The sequence below is a fragment of the Branchiostoma lanceolatum genome, chromosome 13 (genome assembly GCF_035083965.1).
Source record: "Branchiostoma lanceolatum isolate klBraLanc5 chromosome 13, klBraLanc5.hap2, whole genome shotgun sequence".
Taxonomy (NCBI): Eukaryota; Metazoa; Chordata; class Leptocardii; order Amphioxiformes; family Branchiostomatidae; genus Branchiostoma; species Branchiostoma lanceolatum.
Window position 1 is genome coordinate 17,614,087 of NC_089734.1, and position 22,409 is coordinate 17,636,495.

The window sequence follows — 22,409 nt, forward strand, 5'->3', positions numbered from 1 at the left end:
TAACTACCAACAATGGAATCAAAATTCCTTACTTTGGGGTAACCTGGAATCCAGAAGGAGTTAACATGTTGTAATGATATATCATTCCCTCAATGCAATTATATCTTATGTATTATATATTCACCAGACAACTATGAGTCCTTGGCTGGCGCAGGAAGGCGAGTTGAAGAGTGGTCTGTCACACTAGGGGAAAGGAAGGGACAGGCAAGTAGATCAATTTTATCATTTTACAGCAACAATGACAACTAAACATCAGACATTAAAGAAACGAATCTGAAAGAGACAAGTAAATCATTTGGGAACAAATGGGTACCGGTGAAAACTGTTGTAGCAATTTTTTTTTGTCGCACTTAACACGAAACATAAATTGGTGAATACATGTTGTTTTTACACCTATAGGTTGAACAAATTGAACCTGATGGAGCCTACGCCATTCCTGCATACGCGTCATCTAAAGACCTGTTCTCAGTAGACAGCAGTAGCCAGGCGTCACTGGTGAAGAACACTGTTGGCATGGCAACGGATGGGAAGTCCAACGTGACGTGCGGGAACGATAATAACTACACAATACTAGTCGGTAAGTATTGATTGGGACGAAATAAGCCAAAAGTTGGTATCACTTACAAATCCAGGCGTTACTCAAAAGAAATTCGTCTCATCCTTTCTTGCTTATTAGAAAAAATAATATATTCTATGTGAGAAAAGGACATATTTGCAACCTTGTCACATTGTCACAAGGAGTCGCGACATTCTTGAGCACATTGTTTCTTTTAAACTTGATACTACATGTACGAGAAAGATATAGGATTCATATATCATGTAGTAGTAGTAGTACGTGCACAGGCCAGAACTGGCCCCTTGCGTAGGGTTATACCGCCCCTTTACGGGGTGACATACCCTTTCGTTGACAGTGATGCGCCAGATCTCCCACCCGGGTGAATGATGTAAATCACCGTGTGGCTAATACGAGACGGAGGTTCGCCAGGCCTCCATCCGGGTGATTTGTAGTGAATCACCAACTCCAGATAAAGGGATTTGGACCATGGCATGCCCCTACTCTTTTTCGAAAGGTGTGGTGGGTTCTTTTACGTGCGCGGGGTGTGGCTCTCCCCAAACACGGGACCTCCATTTAACGTCCTATCCGAGGGACGTCCCTAACCCTAGAAGAGCTAGGTACTCATTTACACCTGAGTGAAGTGAGGATAGCCGTGTTAAGTGCCTTTCCCAAGTGCACAACGTCGGGGCGCAAGTTCGGACATGTCTCTGGGCGCACCTGGGATTAAATCCCGGGACCCACTATTATATTATGTATATAGTGGTTTAACTGGCTTTGTTGGCTTTGTATATTTATATGTTAACACTAAAAATTGTGATATATCTATCACTTGTTTCCAAACCTAGACTGTCATGGTTTTCTGTTATACCATATTATAACTACAATATTCTTTTAAATGTTTGCATTTTTTTGCTTTTAGATGACCGACTTCGGAACTTTCTGAAGATAAACGGCTTCGATGACTACATAAACATCATGACGGAAAATCACTTCACGTATGAAAACCTTCAGTCCTGTAAAGAGGTAGACCTGATTAACTTTGGAATACCTTTAGCTAAAGCACATGCCATTCTGACAGCCCTCCGTAGCGAGGGGACCTCCGAGAATGCTAGGTCCAATGAACTTGTTCCTAGAAAGTATATCTGCCCAATAAGCAACAGTGTGATGAAGGACCCTGTGCGTGCAAACGATAGTTATATCTATGACAGGTCAGCCATAACGGCTTGGTATGAACGGAACGGCTGTACACCAAACATGAAGGTTCACGGACTTGAACTTCAGCCAGTAGAAGATCTACGCGAGGAGATCGACAGCTTTCGCAAAAGGCGACAGAAAAGGGCAAACAACAGACACCCTAGCCAGGATGTAAGACCGGGCTCTGCTCAGTCAGACTCATCCAGATGTGCCACTCCCATGACAGATGTGGACTGCTAGATGTATACAGAACGTTAGCATTGTTAAATGTTAGCTGCTGCTAACGTCCTTAGGTACTATTCTTTTAAAAGTCACTAAGCCTATTCTAGATGAGTAAACACTGCTACGTCACTCGGAAGGTTACAAAAATGTGAGAAGGCCATTAGGAGGCAGACATTAGTGGCTTTCACAAAAGAGTACTGTGTATACACTGTAAAATGCATTCATTTGATATCTTACTGGTATTTGTTGTATTTAAAAACAATTTGATGATTATAATCTTGCGATTTTGATAACTGTTTTCTTCTTGTATACAATTTCAATTAAATCATTTTAAAACGTCCTAAGATAGACAACGATGTCGCTTATCAGGATGCCAAAGGCGGCAAAAGACATTCGGGTCAAACATACTGTATAAAGAATCAATCGCGTCTTTTACCGCCGTCATTTATCTCAGATAGCGATCTTCTATTTGGGCTTACGTGTGGTAGTATAACTTAGGTATGACTGAGTATTAAATTATATTTACCCAGCTGAGAATTGTTGACTGTTAGAAGATTAAGTGACTCAACAGCGAAACATGAACAGCTAAACTTGTCAAAACGTTACAACCAACTAAACGTCAAATATATCATTCACATTAGTACAAGTATGCTATAAAGCATTCTGGTATCATGTTTCTTATTTCAATTCCTCATCAAATATATATGTCACATATCGCATACATGTTGAAAATTCAGACCATGCCAATGCTACAGGTAGAATATTGTTTGCCTTTTCTAGAGATTGTAGACAGTAAGTAAGCATGACTAAGAACCAACTTTTCGTCTGATATACAGCATGCAAGATAAACAGCACTAATGTTCTGTAGTCCGATTTTATAAAAAAAAACACATAACAACAAATGGGGGAAAATGATACACGCATCTAATTAAGATTTCGTTTTTTTTCCTCTGTATTGACGCTATGCTAACAATATGTTTTTGCATGTTAATATTTTTTTTTGAAATTTTTATCAAATGTAATAACTTTTATTCTTAGTTGATATCGTTTTCGGCCATATTCATTTGCCACTGATCAGTCACTATTGTTTTTTTGTTACATGTTCTGATAGTTTTGTTGATATGGACTTTTTATATTTCATTTGTCATCGTAAGTTCTGTTCGATTTCAATGTTCTGTAATCTTTGGTTCATATTATTTTTGTTATATTTATTTGCCAATGATACTGTTATCATTATTTTCATGGATATTGATTATAGCTCATTTCTGTTCCACCTTTACTTATTGTTTTGGATCGGTGGCTTATGTTATATTTCTGTACTTTGTTTTCCCCTTGCTTTGTATTATGTGTTGTTCATTTTGTGAAATGCAAGAAAAAAAAACTTAAAATATAAACATAAAATTACAGAATCGATTTTCTTTGTTTACACTTTTGCAGTGTTGAGTAATATCAATAAAATACACCTGACACTTAATCGCAGTATCGGATTTTTTTTTCTGTTATCCATACAAATCGGGTTGATCATTTTTCCTTAACACTGAGGCAGAGAGGTTGGTGTTTTATGACATCACCGAATACATTCATATCCATTTTTTTTTATTCGCAAATGTTACAGGCCATAACATCGACTCTCAGGTAGCATTGTCGATATTTGAGAGTCTGCTATTTTTGACAAAGATATACATTAATAAGTGCATTGTTAATCTCCTATAGGAATGCACACATTAGATATCCAGGTGTTATAGACATTCTAGAGACGACATTGATTATATCTATATTCATTTCTCTTATGGCATTTTACAATGTGATTTGATTTTGCCTAGTATACAAATGCAACGCATATTTCACCAGGGTGCTTAAGGTCTATTTTATGGCAGGACGTGTTTGGGGTTACTTTTCTGCGACCTTCCATTCTTAATTGAAATGCTGCGATGTTCGTCTGTTAAGTTTGACCAACTGGATAAAATCTTGGTCCCTGTTGTCAAATGTCCGACCGCTGATATGTTCATATACATTAAGACTGATATATCACTACATCTATGTTATCGTTACAGAAAATTACATTGGTAATAAAAGATGAATGTAACCTCATAATCTTTTTGAGGGCGGTATTGGAAGGTGGAGCCAAGCACTCTCTTTTCAACGCCTTTACCTCTGGATGGCGTGTGAATCATGTAAAGTTCCATTCCCAAGGGCACAACACCGGTGACATATGATTCGATCCCAAGACCACTGAATTCGTTTTTTTTTTTTCTGGGCAAAACACGAGTCTTGGTTCTTGGCAACTATTATGACTTCAATAACACCGAACGGCCTTCCCTCAACACAAGTACTTCTTTAAACCACTTGCGTAGGCTATAAATTGAAAGGCTTTGCTTGTTTAAGATTACGATCTTTTACAACGAGTTTACGTACAAGGTTCCAAAGACTCTGCACTTTGGTAATTGGATTTGGATATGCTTTGTACACTAACAAGTAGCTGCCGCAAGATATATTTCTAAACTGGCACCACGACATTGATTAATGCAGATGTCAATAAACTTATTGTTACCTGCAGACAGGTATAGACCCCAAGCAAAGTACCCGAGCTATTTTCCTGATAGCGTTGTCACGCACGATAAAATTTATGTGACAGTTTAAGGTTTAGTGTACCGCACTGAGGTCATAATATCCCTGTGCTGTCATTTACACCATTCCACTAGGCCGGCGACCTCGCTGTGATCGCCACATGTTCACCCAACTTACAATTTGACTAAATGCTCAAAGAATTTTATAGATTTAAAAAAAATATATATATATTTTCCGCTTTTCGTGTTTTGTTGCCTTTTCGGTTGCCCCGTTGCTTGTATATGATGGATGGTATTACAGTTATAAAATCAATCGTTATACAGATTCAATGTAGGGCACAGCGAGCGCACAGCGTCATCGCCGTCAAGTGGAATGGGAGCCTTCTGGTCGCGCTCTCTCTGCGACCTCAAATTGGAGTGTGGTGTGAGCGCCGAGAGAGCGCCAACGTCACCATGGGAGCGTGAAGGAAGCGAACAGCGAGCGCCATGCGCGCCGTCACCTCTGCGACTGTCTGATCACGGTTCACCCTGTTTTTTCTAGTCACCTACTCACTTTTAAAGGATGTCAACTTGAAAGTAGCGAAAACAGTACTTTGATACCTAGTAAATACTGATGATAGATTTCATACAATGTAATAATTTGACATGTACATTGTATTTCTTAGTGAGGCTCAGAACTTATTCATCATCCATCTTACGGCATCTAAATGCATCTCTGATGACATTAAATAACGAACAAAGAGTAATATTTCTGTCAACTTGTATCGCAAAAGAAACTAAATCAATGCCCAAGTAAGGCGGGAAAATTGTACGTTGAGATTAAAAAAAAGTGAAAAACATGTTCTTGTTTTGCCTTGACCTTTTATGTCACTTGACACGTTATCGCAGTATGAGATCTCTTTTCCTTGTTTGACATACAAATGGTGTTGACCAGAGTGATGAAAAATAGCCGTAAACATGCCATGGACACCTGGCAAAGGCGTTAATGTTTATATGACATCACTGATAGCGCTAGCGCCTGCTACAAGTACATTTCTGGATAGGGGTAATAGAAGCTAGAATATAGATAAATCAGGTTACAATAACAACAAAAAAGACTCAATATACTACGTTTTTTATTGGTTATCAAGTCAGTAGTTTTGACGTTAAACAAATATATTAGTCACGATTGAAAGACGAAAGAGAACGGCAGGATTCCTGTTTAGGATCATGAATTTTTCTTATGCTGATGTGATTGTATGCTCCGTTGTTCATGATCAGGATTTATGTCGGTTATTCCCATTATGTCATTATTTGATCTAGATAGGACCTGAGCCTTTCATGTGTAAATAACTACATTACCCAGCTTAGTGCAGACACGTGACCCAAATATTTGACAACGAAACGATCTAATATAGACTGCCAATGTTTACAGAAACATGCACCGGCTGCCTGGGAACGGCAGGTTATGACCTTCTCGCGCCAGAAACGTTGTCAACAAAAATCGTTGCATTGTTAAAAATTTCGTGAATAAATGTAACCTGAAGAACAGGGCGCAATGAGATACCTGTTGCGATGTCATTCACTGGTGTCCCTGTTCCTGTTGAAAGCAGGTGAGTTGCAATTGCTGACTTATTAACGTAATTACGATGACGTCGGGCGATTATCTATGGGAGGGGGGCATGTACGATTTTAAAAGACGTTTCTGCCTGTTTCAATGGTTAGTTCGCGAAGTTTGAAAGGCTAGCTGCCGTAACGTTAGCTACTATCTAGTAGGCATTGCTAAAACGTGTGTTGAAGGGGGGGTGGGGGTGGTTTGGGGCTAGGATACAAATTTTAAACAGTAAATACTGACTCAGGGTACAGACATATTTATCGATGTCTGTTCCGACTGTTCTTGCTTGTCACATTTTGCCATTAATGTTCCTGCTGTTTGTCTGTATCTGCACGTCTTTTAGTTAGTATTTCAGGTTGGATACTGAATGGCATGCTTTGTTTCTAGTGTTCGTTTACCATCCGGCGTCTTCCGACCCATGTACGAGCTACCAAGAGCTTAACCAGGCTCGCCGAAGTGCTGCGGCCGAGGTTGGGTCGGGAGGTAACCTCCTTTGTGACAACACGTTATCAAAAGGCTGGTACCGGTTTATCAGTTATGTTGGCGGTGAGATCCCTACAACCTGTGTGGAACCGTACCACTGTGGGACCCAGGTTCCTATATGGATGAACGGAACCCTACCGACAGACAGTACTGTAGTCAACCGAACGGTTTGTCCTAATTACGGTGTACCGGGGAACTGTTGTCCTTTCCCGTGGAACATCCAGGTCAAACGGTGTGTGGATACACAAGGGCTTTTCTACGTGTACGAGTTGGTGCCACCGACTAGCTGTTCCCAGGCCTACTGTGCAGGTGAGGTGGAAATAATATACATTTTATATACCAATAATAAAACGTTTATTAATGGGTTCGAACTCACGACACCCCATTGCTACTTGCCAGAAAGTGGTCAGGTATTGATAGAAATAATTTAAACACATCAATTTTGAGAACAAGTTTGGGGAAGTAACGCATTCATACGGTTCATGATATGAACCTGTCACACTTTACAACCAGGAAATCCTCCAAGACGTTCTCGTGAATTCGTTTTCAGATGAATTCGTTTTCAGATTTTGTGCTACGCGACGCAAGGTACAATAACTTAAGTCGCCTATGAAATTTTGCTCTCTTCTGAAGTTAGTGGTAAATTTCAGAAAACAGAAATAGGAATTGGATTCTATGATATTCTAGAGTCCACTCAAAGTCACCAAAAGGGTTGTCATTGTCATCATTTACAACTGTTTTTAATTCTTTGTAATTATTTGTCCAGAAGATTTCATACTTTGGAAATATTGTGAAAGTCATTTCAACTTGATAATCATTTGGCCGGGTGTGTAAAAACTTTGGAAATATTAATTATGTGGGCTATGGTATTTCTAATATAGTTTCTAAATACTGGTTACAGCATTCTACCATTTTCTACCATTTTTACAATTATTTGTAACATTTTGTAAATGGGTAAGTGGGCTGTGAAGAAAGCAATTCACACATCTTTGCGAATTATTCATGGGCACCATGCATAGATGGCTTGCCACAAAGGATCTAGCAGTGAAATCTAAAAATCTACAGAGGCAGACAATAGGGCTGGATTAGCAGCTACTTTTTATGGGGCAATTACCCAAATCCACTATCTAGAACGTCTTGTAAACATTTCTCTATATTTCGAAATTCAGAAGAATCTCATAGATATTTGCAAATTATTGTCAATAAAGATTTTTGTGTGCAGTTCCTTTCAAAATGTTTCTAAAACATCTAATTGGATTCAAATAAATTCAAACTTTTATATTCAATTTTTGTGAAAAATTAAGAACTATCGTAACTTAGATATTCTTTTATTTAAATCAATTCAAACTAATTACAAATATCATTTAAAAACCCTTGTGGTGACTTGGAATGAGCGCTAACTTTCTTTGACATTAAAATTGTGATTTTGTGCACTTCTCACCTCATGTGAAAATGGCTGTATCTAGCGAAACCATCTCATGACATGTTTCAACAGGAAATGGGCTGAATGCACTGAATGAGGCAGCCGACTAACTGAATCATTTCGAAAAATTGACATCGCTAACATCAGCAAAACTCCGTCTACTTATCGAAAAACATCTTCGACATCTCTCCATGCAATTTCATTTTAACAGTCGTTACGAATCATATATTAGAGTGCAACAAATCTTCGGACCTCACAGCGGTTTTTCTCGAGTTGCCATTTTCACGGCCGCACTCCAGCGGGAAAATAACGACGACAGCGAGGATTATGTTGTTTTTAAATAGACGATTTTTTACTCAACACATATTTGAAGACCCGAATTTTCAGTGTTTTTTAAACATTTTTTTCTTATAATTGTTGTGTGATTGTCTGCTTGGTACAGGATATATATTGCAGCTGACTAGTCGTGGCTACACCCTTACCCGATACCGTAGTGATTCGGCCGCGGCGCTACCATCATTATTATTGTTAAAATTCTATTTCTTCAACAAACAAGAAAATAATATGTAAAAGTTTAAATACAAATAACATCTGTATGTATAAACTTGGTTTATTTACCTTTCTAATCCGCATAGTCAGTGGCAACAAACATGCATAATGAGATCATTAAAAATCCGTCTTGTTAGGGAGCATCTCTTTGTAGGGCCCCTCCCGTTACATGTATTACTTAGCTCATGCCTGTAGAATAGTTTCTATGGGATGTATTGTTCGTACCTTCTATAACACGTCACATACTATAGGATGATGTAAAAACTTCATTTGTTCGTCCCTGTGACCAATTGGTTAAGGGCTAACCTTGTTATAAATTCATACATACAAAAACGTCCTTAATGTTGTAACATGCGTGTTTCTTAGGGACGCTTCCACTTTGCCCAGATGGCGAGGTGTACGATCAAAACGATGACACATGCCGAGGTGAGAACTTAATATTAAGTACACTGAGCTATAGTCTATGCACATCACCAACATGATACGTTGTGCTTTGTTTTATGATCAATCATGTCTAAGGTATGATTCCAACTTCAATCATGGTTCATCAAATGCATTGGGTATCAAGTATAGGTGCAACAACACAAATGTCAAGTACTTTTAAGGCAATGTAGAAAAGAAAAATGGTTAGTTACTTTTTGGAGACGTGTGAAACCGTGTGCAGTCGGATAGAAACATTTTATAATTATACGAAGATAAACGTGGATACTTGGATACTTTATTCACTCCATCATCTTCCTGGAGTATTAAAACAAACGTACATATAACGAACGACATTGATATTGATAAAAGTATTTACAACTTACATCAACACATATTACATTGACACATGTGCCTTACCACTCCTGTATATTACCGCATGTGTTTAACAACTCTTGATGAAAATTGTCTATTATATTACCACATGTGCCTTATCCACTTCTGTCTACACATGTGCTCTACATATTCTTGTCTGAATTTACTTTTTGCTGTCGTTTTAATCCACTCTGGTAAGCTATTCCACATTGATATAGATCTATATACAAAGTCTTCTTCAGTGCATTTGTTTTGGGCTTCATCAGACGGTACGTAGCGTGCATTGTAGCTGGCGTGGCAGGTATTGTAGCTGTGGTTGTGGGATACAGGACACAATTATTTGTAGATAACTTCTGGTTGGTGTGTTGAAAGGATTCGCTCTACCGGGGAGACAGTGTTAACTATAAGCCTTTGTTTAACTGGCTGACATGAAAGCGATGCATGGAGCTCGGAGGTGTTGTACTGAGGTCCTGTAATCACGATGTAGCACCAGGCGTGCCGCTTTGTTTTGCATGACTTGTAGTAGTTCAATGTTCTTCTGTGAAGTGACGGACCAAACCGGTGAGCAGTAATCAATTTGTGACAGTGTGGGGGATTCTTTTAGGAGCTCAAGCAGTGAAGACCCTAGGTAGGTGGCACATTTCTTAATCTTTCCCAGTCAGCAGGCCATTTTCCTTACCGTTACGTTTGTATGGCTGTCCCAAGTCAGGCACTCATCAAGGGTACTGCCCAGGAGTCTTGTTGCTTTAACTTCCTGGATAGCTTGGCCATTCGAGTATAAGGTGAGTACTGGATTCTTTTTTTATTCTGGGTTTACTTCCAACTGCCATTGACTTTGTTTGGGATGTGTTGAGGAATAACCTGTTCATGAGAACCCAGTCACTTATGTGATCCAGCTCCTTCTGCAGGGTGGATGTGATCGCTGAGACAGACGGTGCACATTTGTAGCCAGATGTGTCATCAGCGAACATAACTGAGGTAGCTTCTGTTGTGACAAGTGGCAAATCATTTGTGAAGTTTCAGTCTTTGTTTTCCATGATTTTTCTCTGTATCAACTTGAAGGTAAGTAAGTTGGCGCTCATCTGTGAGTTTAGCCCAATTCGCAGTGTTCCCAATTTTTGAGTGAAGAAGTTATTGAAATACTCCGCTATGATTTGGTCAGGTAAACACCATCCTATTCGACTGCACAAGTTGGGTGATTTCAGCCTTTACTCATCATATCATTCAGTGTTTTCCAGAGTGACCTAGCTAGGGTCATGTTTGGCCTCTTCTAGTTTGCTTTCGTAGGAAGGTACAGATTATCATTATCGGGTAAGCAAAGTGATCCATATAAAACATTCACAGTTTTTATTTTCCTCAATCTATTTTTACTTACACATTTAGATTTTTTTATCTAAGTCGTTTGATATAAATGTTTGGTCGAACAGAAAGTCTTTTAAACGTAACATATAACAACTCTGCCCCAATCCCCCCCTCCCCGCATTAGAGACCCGACACCCAGCACCTTGTAACTTCGAAGCGATAGGAACCTGCGAATGGCGTCAGCTGACAACCGATGACATCGACTGGACAACACAGACAGCTGGCGAGTCTAAAGCACCTAATCTGCCTCCAGTCGACAGTACCTTAGGGATCCGTGAGTATCTATATTGATACTACAATTTTATATTGTGAAGGGAATTAAGCAAATTTTATATAATGAGGTAAATTGAGCAAGTCATATCAAACCCCAAGCAATTTTCTGAATTTCCTTCCAAATGACCTTTATCTTAATTTTCTCCTTAGACCCTGTTGTTTTTGGCGACGCCTCAGGGGCGAGCCAAATTTTTACTATATTGTGTGCAGATTGCAAGAATTCTAGGAATTGTACAGGAATGTGAAAGTCCATGGGACGATAACTCAAGAAAGCCTGGATGTATTGTCTTCATATTTTGTAGGTGGGTAGGTCTGTGGGAGACATTGTAATGATTGGATTTTGGGCCCCCTAGCGACTTTCTATGGTACTGCAGGAGAACTTTCACTTTTCAAATCTCGTCTTCTGAACATGCTTTAGTCATGATTTTTAAGTGGTGGATAGCCCTTTGTTAGGAAAACATGTCCTGTAGATTTGGACCCCCTAGCGGCTTTTTTTGGAACTGCAGGAGCTGATTTTGACTCAAACTTTGAAAGAGAATAACGCAAGAAGGGGATGACGGATCATCATAATTTTTTGTGTGTAGATAGCTTAAGTGATGATTTACATAATCATACGCCAATTATGCAAATCAATATATGATTTGCATAATTAATGAGGACAGTTAATAAATCAGCTGAATTCTATTATAAGACTCTCAAACACATGACATATGTAACTGAGAAAGAGATGAATATCGATAGATATCAATTATGCAAATTGATACTTAATTTGCATAATTAATGACAAAATACTATAAATCCATAGTGGTAAATGATGGGGATTTCATTTTTGCACCATTCGGAAGTTAAATAAATGTGGCCACTATTAGACACAAATCTTGCATAGAGGGCCTCATTTACATAATTTATGAGGAAATGGTACGATATCTTCTTTTGTGAAAACAAGATTTTCATACATTAGACAACTTGTGTTATTTTGGTAGAGAAGGTGATCGACTGATATGATTTATGCGAGGTCCTTATTTGCATGTGGGCTAAAAACGAAAACGTTAACAGAGACCACCGTCGCCATGGCAACATCTTTTTATGTTGCCAATCTTGTTTGCTATTTCTATTATCCCTTGATTTTAATTGACTGTACATTTGGCCAGATAAAAACAAAATCATCCTGTATCATCTCAATTTTAAGGAGGTTCAAAATAATTTGTTTGCACTTCACAAAAAAAAATCTAAGCTGACAAAAGTACAAACAGCAAGCATCACATCAATTTAAGATATTGAAGCAATAATGTTGTTCGGAAATTGGTATTGTTTAGATGGAGGCCATTTTCTATCAGTTGGTAGTGACGCCAGACTACAGCCTTTTGACACAGCCAGAATCGTCAGCCCAGTGATCGTCCCATCCGTATTGGGATCCTGCAATGTAAGTTCTACAGACGAGATGAAAATAATAACACACACATACACATACACATGCACACACACACACACACACACATACACACACACACACACACACACATACACACACACACACACACATACACATGCACACACACACACACACACACACACACAAGATACAAGATACAAGATACAAGATGATTTTATTGGCAGTCGCAGTGCATAGCACTGAATTAAAACCAATGCACAATGATTAAAATCGTATATAATACAGCCGGTGCCATATACGTACGTAAACATCAAGTATGACTTCAACCGTCATTTCAATTCGTAGGACAGACAAAGGATAAACTCGACATTTTGATTATATATTTACAGACGACAATTATTGATCATATTGGTTGATAAGCCGGGTCAGGTACGGTATGCTAAAGTTCAAGTACCGGTTCGTTCTGGCTTTTGGGCAGTTCAGCTTATGGCTGTTTCGAGTCACTCTGCCAGTGATCTGAGTCCTGGGTGGTGGCAGCCAGTCCCTGAACTCGGAGTCCAACAGGGATCTGGCGAACTTCAGACACAGTTGTTCACGTCTGGTAGCAAGTGTTGACAGGCCGAGGTGTTCCAGCGCATGTGAATATCCGTTGTAACTGCTGCCCATGATGGTGCGACACGCCCTTTTCTGCAACCGTTCTAGTTGGTCAGACTGGTGTTTGGTCAGGCCGGAGTTCCAGACGGGGACGGCGTACTCTAATATTGGCCTGACGTAGCCAATATAGATTGCTACCAGATCACCTTGGGGCAGGTTAAACTTCTTGAACCTCTTAAGAAGGAAGAGTTTTCTGCCCGCTTTTGCTGCCATGCCGTTAACCTGTTTATCCCAGTGGAGGTCACTCTGTATGTGGAGACCAAGCACTTTGAGGCTCGGGACAACAGCCAGTTCTGAATCGTTGATTCGGAGAGGGGGTGGGAGAGGTGGGTTCCTGGCGAAGGTCACGTGCATGGTTAAACATTTACCAGCGTTTAAGAGCATGTATTTTCTTTGTGTCCAAAGGCAGAGGTCGTCGAGCGCATCCTGTAGGATGGGAGACTGGCGAAGTGTTCTCGTCTCAAGTAAGTTCATGTCGTCGACATACTTCCATACAGGACAGATGACATCGTCTGCAGCGTCGTCGATGAGAGCTAAGAAGAGAATAGGACCAAGGAGAGTTCCCTGCGCAACTCCACACGACAAAGTTTCCCAGTCGGAGAGGGACTGACGGTACCGCACACGTTGTCTCCTACCGGAGATAAAACTGCAAACCCACGGAACCAACTCCGGTCTTAATCCCTTGGTCAGCAGCTTATTGATAACAGTGTTATGATGAACCCTGTCGAAAGCCTCAGAGAAGTCCGTGGCTACAACTGTGCTAATAGTCGACGGGTTTTCAGCTCCCTTGAACAGCTTGTCGACCAAATTCACAAGGGCGTGGACAGTCGATCGTCCTTTCAGGCTGCCAAACTGTCTGTCATCGAAAGTGATGTTGTCGTGGATCCATTTGGTGACAAAATACTCGGCGACCTTCGCAAAATGTGATGTCAGGGAGATGGGTCTCAACTGGTCGAGGTTGGCTGGCTGGGACTTGGGGACTGGAACAACCACTGTCTGTTTCCATTGGCAGGGAACTGTACCTTCTGCATATGAGTAGGTCAGGACGTGACAAAACGGAGTACTGAGTTCACATGCAAACTCACGTATAACCTTAGGGGGGATGCCGTCCGGGCCGGGCGCCTTATTCGCCTTCACCGCCAGCAGTCTCTGGTACACATCCCAGACATGGAGTGTGGGTAGCTGCTGTAATGCCGGGAGGAAAGACGGTAACTGGCAGTTGTCAAGTGCAGGGAGGGCCTGGGATACTGAAGCGAACTTTGCATTGATGGTGTTAGCAACAGTGCACACATGCACACACACACACACATACACATGCACACACACACACACACACACACACATACACATACACATGCACACACACACACACACACACACACACACACACAAACAAACACACACACAAACACACACGCGCGCGCGCGCGCAAACACACACACACACACAAATACACAAGCTTACTCACCTTAGCTTTCTTGATCTATTTAGCCAAACTTTGCCAACCTTATCTTTAACGATATAGGATAACTCTTCCAAATGTATTTCAGATGACGCTTCACTACTACTTATCCAAACAAGATGCAGGCAGCCTTAACGTGTTCACCCGCCTATATAACACCGGGGTGGAAAGAACCGCATGGTATTCAAATGAAACAACAGTTAATTGGGAGAAAGCTGCAGTTGTCTTCATGGAACGAGAAGCATTTGAGGTACAGATTAATAATATGTAGTGTATAGAATTTTTTAAATGTCCTTTTCAGTGCTGTCTTTACATTGGTTTGTTGAATAATTATTCGTCATTTGACTTTTTTTTTTCTTTTTGTGTGACATGTGCCTCTAGCTTTACAATCTTTGATGAACATTGAACAGCTTTCCGGACGAAATTCGCTTCTTCTTGACCGCGGCATGTTGCACTTTGATAGAGGCTTCCAAATCCATCTACCGATCAATATCTTCATTTGAAATGTAAGGTTCGTTCTCTGTTCTCCCTGCTTTGGAGTCCAACCAATGAACAAACCCAATCATTGATTCGCTAGATATAATTCATATGAAGTAAGCAGTCATCACAGCTCTATTATACTTCTGTACGTTCTCTGTCAGGTTATCATACAGGGTGTAGTTGGGCATGGAGAAGACGCTGTACTTGCTATCGATGACGTCTCGTTCTCTTGGGACTGTGTGCGTGAAGGTAAGACAGCAAATACAACGTTCAATATTTTTACAAAGATGTCTAGAAGATTTGGAAACTGATGTGAATACATTGTGCATGGTACAAGTAGTAAAACATTTTATTAAGGCTAGGAAAACTTGTCTTTATCTTAATACGTATACTGTAGAGCCTAAAATTACCCAAAGTAACACAGCAAACAAACATATGTTTCGCTAAATTTTCAGTTGACGGAAGTGTCCGACTAGTTGACGGTGCGAGGTTCGATGAAGGCCGTGTGGAGATCTACTACAACCACCGCTGGGGAACCATCTGTAACATCGGCTGGACCCAGACTAGCGCTGATGTGGTGTGTGCTCAACTGGGGTACAGGACGTCTGTCTGGACAGACAATAGGTATAATTTTGTGATACATTTGACACTAAAAGAAATCCGACGATTGTTGTTTCATGTACGTACAACTATGTTAAAAAATAGTCATTGTTGAAGACTAATAAAAAGAGAGCAAGTCATCGCGATATACTGATCGATATCTGCTGCAACAGATATCCTGCACCAGACGCAACACCTATCTTACTGGATGACGTCACCTGTGACTCCAACAACAAGTCCAAAATCACAGAATGTCGCACGAAGCCCTGGGAAAACTGGAGTCCACTTTGTAACCATGCCAGAGATGTGTCTGTGAGATGTGCGGGTCAGTATTTTTTTTCTTCTCTGTTTACAATGTGCCGTAAACAATATGACCCCCTACATCTGTCCATCAATGATCAAAATTGCAGAGGGAGACTGACAAAACTGTTATCTTATTTTGATCAGGTGACTGGCATCGGTGCAGACACAGTGCATTTGTTTGCAGTAATGAGGCATGTCTACCGAGCAGTGCGCAGTGTGACTTCTCTGATGATTGCGGAGATGGTAGTGACGAGAGTGATTGTGGTGAGTAGAAAACGATCGCTGTGTGTACTGTTTGGTGGAAAGTCCTCATATAAATCCATCTTGTCAATTGTATATTATTATCTTGATATAGGCAGTTTGAAGCTTAAGAATTAAGTGTTGCTTTAAAGTATAGTATACATGTATTTCAAGTGTTGGATCATTCATAATGTCAAATATCTTGCAGTTTTTTGCCAGAACAGAAAACATTTCAATTCTACATGTTGTGTGTTGGGCACCAATAGTCGTTTGACAAAAATACATAAACAAATGTTAATATGTCACCATCTATAATACAGGAAGCTTCCCAGAGAGATGTGACTTCCAGGCCGGCTTGTGTAACTGGGTCCAACAGAAGGACGATGGTTCAGACTGGACACGAGGACGGGCTGGGTCAGAGACAGGGGTTCCTCCTGCAGACCATAACGGAAATACAGGTAAATTTTGATATTACAAATGCATCGATGGCTTGTAGCGTCCTATAGAGACCCCCACTGTAAAACACTAATCACTAAACTGAGTTTGGCTATCCTTGTTCAATATGACAGATAATAGATTGATGAATTAGACTTTTGTTGTTATGCAATGAAGTATGTGGATAACCTTGTTAACAATCTGATGTTTCAAGATAAAAGCCACATACCGAACCCATGTATATTTTTCATTGTTCATTCATGCATATAAAATCATTTTGTTTTCTTTATTACAGATGGCTTATTCATGTACATCTTGGGTAGCGCTCAGACACATGCATTGTTGGAACTTCCTACCTATTTCGCCTCAAGTGGATCTAACTGTTCGGTAGGCTCTGTTTTTAATCTCATATAATAGAATAGAGGTTGTCTCGGCCATTTTTATTTATTACAGTCTAAATCTAAAATTCAGAACTTTAAAAAAGTATAAACCGCAATTTCCAAATACCAAAATAAATATAGAGACCGAAATTATTTATTCACCCCTAACGGATGTAGTTTACATTGACAGAAATGTCTAGTGTTAGAATATGCATAGGTTAGTACGTTCAAAATAACGTTCAAGAGCACGCAATGGATGCAATTTAGATAGCTAAACAAGACATTCAAAATAGCCAGGGTACCTACCACTATTCATCCACCAGTTGAATAGTTCCTTAAACATATTGTAGTTGAGGTAATTCTACATTATAACAGTTCTTTGCAATATCAACGATTATCTATAATTGAATGTTGCTTCAACCGAAGTAAATTTTGAAAATCAAGTTCTTTATCTTAATTGCATGACATCCATGTAAAAATGTGTTTTGATATATCTCAATTGTTTTTGTGTTTTTTTTTTACTTTGCAACTTTCTAGCTGCTGTTCTACTACTTCATGGACATGAACAATGCCAGCCTAACCATTCATGTTGAAACAAAGGCTGACAGAAAGGCTGTGTGGAACCAAAACGTGTCAAAGGGACAAATTTGGCAAAGACAGATAGTGGCTTTAGAAGAGGATTCACTGTTCCAGGTTTGTGAGTTTCCTGACGCTAATCAAATCTAGGATTATTTTAACGTAGGATGCTTGCAGATAAAAACATGCCGGACCAAACCTACTCAAACCAAAGTCCATTTCCAACTGTTTGTTGTTTCCACTTACTTATCGACAGCACAATGACAGATAAGGGGAGAGCATTTCAACATCGTTTACCCGAACAGCAAACAAATGAAAACTTTATTAGAAGTTAATTAGAACAATTAGAATAATTCAGATAGTGGTTATAGGTACCCGTTGCAATTTTCCTTCATATGAAGCATCTACAAATACACTGCTGTATCATAAACAAGTTCTTAGATGTCGCAAATTGGTCATAGCAAAAACAGTAATGTATATAATGTACATTATATTTTGTTAAAGGTATCCTTTGAAGGGCTCCTCCACAGATCTTCCTCAGGCTCAATAGCGATAGACGATGTCACCCTGACACCAGGATGTCTCACAGGTAAGTTTGCTGCAGCAAACAGACAGGAGCAGTAGTTGATTTGATGTATAAGGTGTTTTAGTTGGGTGATGCGTCTTACCATTTATTGCACACAATGTGTATCGACACTCACCATCAACAAATATAGTAGAATACTCTCTACTAGATAGTTTCAGCCAGGTTTGGCGTTTGGTACAAAATAAGATGATATGAAAATTGTGTTGTTTAGTTAATAAGCTGCCATCTTGCCTATAAATAACATATGGCGGCTTAGTTTACCTTTTCTTACAGTGTAACATATATTCATAGTAATTGGAATCAACCACAGTATGTTAATGTTTGTGCTTTTTTCTGTTATATTCTATTTATTTCATTTACACATTTATTTACATATGCTCCTGTTTATTTGCATTTATGATTATCCAACCTGATTTAATACTTATGTTCATCCACCTTTTGTATGTTATATATCTATTCATTTATTCCACCCTGTGCATATTCTGCTTTTAGTCATTTATGAACATATCTGTACTCCTGATCGTTTCTTTATGCAATTAATGTAACGTATACGGTGTCTTATAAGCCCACATGGGCTGGGCGCAAAATGGCGCAAAACATGATAATAAAGTTTTCATTCATATACAATGTAGGGCAGATACAGAAGAAGTGGAAGATTACCTATTTGATAAACATTACAGGATGCAAATAAAAGATCAGTCAATTCAATCAACGATTAATAAAGAGTAAATTGTTTGTTCACAAGTTATAATATGTTCATGTGTAGGTAACCCTGCATCCCCTCCTGCTGGTTTATCATCTGGAGCTATAATTGCCATCGCAGTATCCACAACAATAGTCGTCATGGGAGTCATCATCGCTTCTGTCCTTGCAATGAAGTTTAAAACAGCAAAACATCACAGGTAAGTTTAATAATATTTGTGCATGAAAAAAAGTTGGAAAAGTATATTATCGCTTTAGGTATATATATAAGTCAAGCTCAGAAAAAAGGCCTACAATAATCTTTGCATTACAAAATGATATTCTATGATATTCCACAACAGAAAAGACACCTTTAAGTTTGCATTTCTACTTATGCAATTTTTTTAAATCATTTTTGTTACAGAAAACCATCTCCAGACGTTCAAACTTGATAGGACTGATTAAACTATTATCAGTGACGATAATCATGTGCTTAACATTTCTTTACACTGCTATGCAGGTATAATTGAGAAAACCAAAACCCGAAGTATTTTCAGTATTGTTGCAGCTTTTTCTTCCAGCTATGTGTATGTTTTCTAATTGCTGTACATAGATGTCAATACATATAGAAGGAGACGTTGCAAAGTCATGGGGCTGTTTAATCTAAGATAGATTATTAAAACAACTAAGGTTTCTTGCAGGCATTTTTATGTAGTGAATGATTCTGATCTAACAAGCATGGTCGCTTACTAACAGCAGGAAGAGTTCGTATGCATGAAAAACTGCGTAAATCAACTTGCAAACTGTATTCTTGAAAAAGACTGAATAAAGTCGAAACCAGTCGAATTCTGTCTCAGCGCTGTCATTATGCCAGAACTACGAATGGAAACTTACAAATTGGCAATAAACATCAAAGCAAAGCATATATTACGAATTATTATTTGTGTCAACATCACATGAAGTAGAAGAATATGGATATGGATTCTTTAACTTTAAAATCTTTAGTAAATGTGAGTTCGGGCATGCAACGGACGTTCGTCTTGCTTTTCAGTTGGCTTGTAACGCTGGTGATGTAAGTGCTACGATTCAACAGCATCTGTTAGGATAGAAACTACGCGTGTAATTCTGACGTACGCATATTGAAAATGTGCCAAGTGGTCGTAGGAATAGGACCGTTTCTCAGCAGGTACTCAAGTGACATTTGCCGATCTGTCACCATAACGCTCAGTTTTAGTGCCTGTCCATTTAAACATGAAAAGTAAATACATTCTGGTGCCAAGATTGGGGCTGGTGTCACGGCGGACAACATCTACACATCATTCATACAAGTAAACACCAGTCGGCGAAGGTATGGGATTGCCGAACTCTAGTAGTGGAAATGTTTTTGCACAGGTGCCAACGAAAGAGTTCATTCTCGCACGGGAAAAAAAAATGTTCCCTTTCAGAACAGTCAATTTTTTCACGGGGGGTGAGATGTAATGAAAAATGATGTTTTTCCTTAAAATGTTAACTTTCTAATTTGTTCATTTTTCCCACATAAGTTAATGTTGATTTTAACATATGGATGACATCCTCTGGGAACCCCAGAACTGATGCGAGCGTGCGAATGAAAAAAAAGGTCAGAAAAAAATGTTGCCTTCATTATGAAATCTACGTTGTCAGGTTCTTCTTTTTTGTTCTTTCAAAACCTCTTCTTTGACTTCGGAATTGATTTTGGCATTCTACACTGTTACCGTAAAACCTTTGACACGGCGGAGCTCTCCAGAGTAAGTTTTATCGCAACAGGTGCAAATGGTTTACTCAACAAATATAAACAGGTATGGTGGTGAAGTCAATATACTCTAACCTATTGTAAAGATCATTAAGAGAACGACAAGAGATATAGGCATATCAATAGTTCAATGATAAAGCACTCATAGTAGATATATATAAATCACCCATAGCATATATATATATATATATGTATATATAATACCGTATAAATGAGTATCACAAATACCAAAGACTCTCCGCTCCCCATGGTAAACTTAACTGTTCAATAAGAGGTAATATTTCAGTCAATGTTCGTAATTGTGGTAAATTTCAAGTCAAATACAAGTTTGACAAGCTGTTTTCATTGTGTAGCGTAGTTTTTGTGTTTCCAACGTGGAGAGCAAATAGTCTCGCTTGTTGACAGGTAAGACCCCCATTCCACTTAACTTGGACGGCGCTCTCACCGCGCTCTCACGGCGACCTTAAATGGCCCAGAGCGCCGTGAGAGCGCTGAACTATTGGAAAACGTGCTCAAGTGGAATCTCTACAGCGACCCTTGCGCGCTCTCAGCGCGACCAAAATGTCAAATATGAGCAACTTTTGAAAGATTTCACAGATCACTCAACGAATTCCAGAGATAAAGAACGAATTTGTGTTACGTTTTGTGTGCTTTGTTGTCTTCTCAGTCATACCTTTACCTCGTGCATCATATTTGAATGATAAAATCAAGGGGAAAACAGATTCAATTTTAGTCGCTGCACGGTCGCTCAGTGTGTGTCTTCAGTAATATATGTATGTTCAACTTGTTTTTTCTGTGTTGTCTGTCATGTAAACTGTTTGCAATAAATATATTTCATCATTCTACGTTATAATAGAAACGTAAATCAAAGAATTTTGAAACACATTTTGAACCACTGACAATAAAACTTGGAGGGAATTTGATTTGAATGGAAGCAAGTACTTGTAGTTATTCGTCAATTTGTATTGCCCACGAGCAAAACTATGATTTGACCACAAAATTCTCAAAAATTCAAGATACACCACTTCAAAAATGAAATTTGTTTGAACTACAGCTAAGACCATTTAATCCTCATAGAGCGCTCGCTGCGATCCCTGAGCGCTCGCTGCGGCCCTTTGATCCCACCTTCGGCGCTCTCACGGCGCTCAGACGGCGCTCACCGCGCTCGCTCCGCGCTCACCGCGCTCGCTCCGCGCTCTCTCGGCGCTCTCTCGGCGCTCGTTTTTTGATCGCCATCCTCGGCGCTCTCACGGTGAAGGTTTTGAGCATGTTCAAAACCATCGCCGAGGTGACGCAATCATGGCGCTCTCGCCGCGCTGTCGGCGCTCTCGCCGCGCTGTCGGCGCTCTCGCCGCGCTGTCGGCGCTCTCAACGCGCTGTCGGCGCTCTCGCCGCGCTGTCGGCGCTCTCAATGGCGCTCTCGCCGCGCTGTCGGCGCTCTCACGGCGATCTGGCCAAAATGAGGTCGCCGTGAGAGCGCGGTGAGAGCGTCGTCCAAGCGGAATGGGGGTATTACCTGGACGCAACTTGCTGACAACTTTCCTTGTGCAAATTTCCTAATGGCAGGGGAGAAGTAAACATTACCTAGACAGCATAAAGTATATTGGCGTAAAATCTATAGTTCTGTAGTTTCTCTCATGTCCTCATAGCCCACCGGTAGGTTGGCAAGAGCACGATAATGGAGCTTTATCCTACAGTGTCTGTGATGCTTCTCATCGTTTTCATGGCATGTAAGACAATTCATTATGTTAAAATTGCCGTGACACCATATAGGAAACATTGGGTATTGGATGCTTCTATATATTATATAGATCTGATTATCTACCCCTT

General features: G+C 39.8%; 2 protein-coding genes across 2 annotated transcripts; both read left to right on the forward strand.

The window, feature by feature from the left end:
• Positions 1 to 403: 403 nt before the first annotated feature.
• LOC136447580 (WD repeat, SAM and U-box domain-containing protein 1-like) lies at positions 404 to 3,425 on the forward strand. Its single transcript, XM_066446582.1, has 2 exons — positions 404 to 577; positions 1,476 to 3,425. Exons 1-2 carry the CDS (start codon positions 514 to 516, stop codon positions 1,988 to 1,990), a joined length of 579 nt encoding a protein of 192 aa, XP_066302679.1. The 5' UTR covers positions 404 to 513; the 3' UTR covers positions 1,991 to 3,425.
• A 2,544-nt stretch (positions 3,426 to 5,969) lies between these two features.
• Positions 5,970 to 19,654, forward strand: LOC136447802 (uncharacterized). Its single transcript, XM_066446865.1, has 14 exons — positions 5,970 to 6,131; positions 6,521 to 6,925; positions 8,955 to 9,014; positions 10,870 to 11,019; positions 12,335 to 12,441; positions 14,616 to 14,777; positions 15,169 to 15,256; positions 15,463 to 15,631; positions 15,781 to 16,174; positions 16,471 to 16,608; positions 17,503 to 17,658; positions 18,046 to 18,130; positions 18,894 to 19,029; positions 19,233 to 19,654. The coding sequence occupies exons 1-14, from the start codon at positions 6,077 to 6,079 to the stop codon at positions 19,258 to 19,260; spliced, it is 2,133 nt and encodes a 710-aa protein (XP_066302962.1). The 5' UTR covers positions 5,970 to 6,076; the 3' UTR covers positions 19,261 to 19,654.
• Positions 19,655 to 22,409: the final 2,755 nt, after the last annotated feature.

Bases quoted from the DNA above. Each gene is read 5' to 3' on its own strand.
- LOC136447802 (XM_066446865.1), top strand. From the start codon at position 6,077: ATGAGATACCTGTTGCGATGTCATTCACTGGTGTCCCTGTTCCTGTTG. The intron at 12,442-14,615 runs GTAAGTTCTACA...AATGTATTTCAG, and splicing joins CCGTATTGGGATCCTGCAAT to ATGACGCTTCACTACTACTT. The intron at 16,175-16,470 runs GTGAGTAGAAAA...TCTATAATACAG, and splicing joins TAGTGACGAGAGTGATTGTG to GAAGCTTCCCAGAGAGATGT.
- LOC136447580 (XM_066446582.1), top strand. From the start codon at position 514: ATGGCAACGGATGGGAAGTCCAACGTGACGTGCGGGAACGATAATAAC. The intron at 578-1,475 runs GTAAGTATTGAT...TTTTGCTTTTAG, and splicing joins TAACTACACAATACTAGTCG to ATGACCGACTTCGGAACTTT.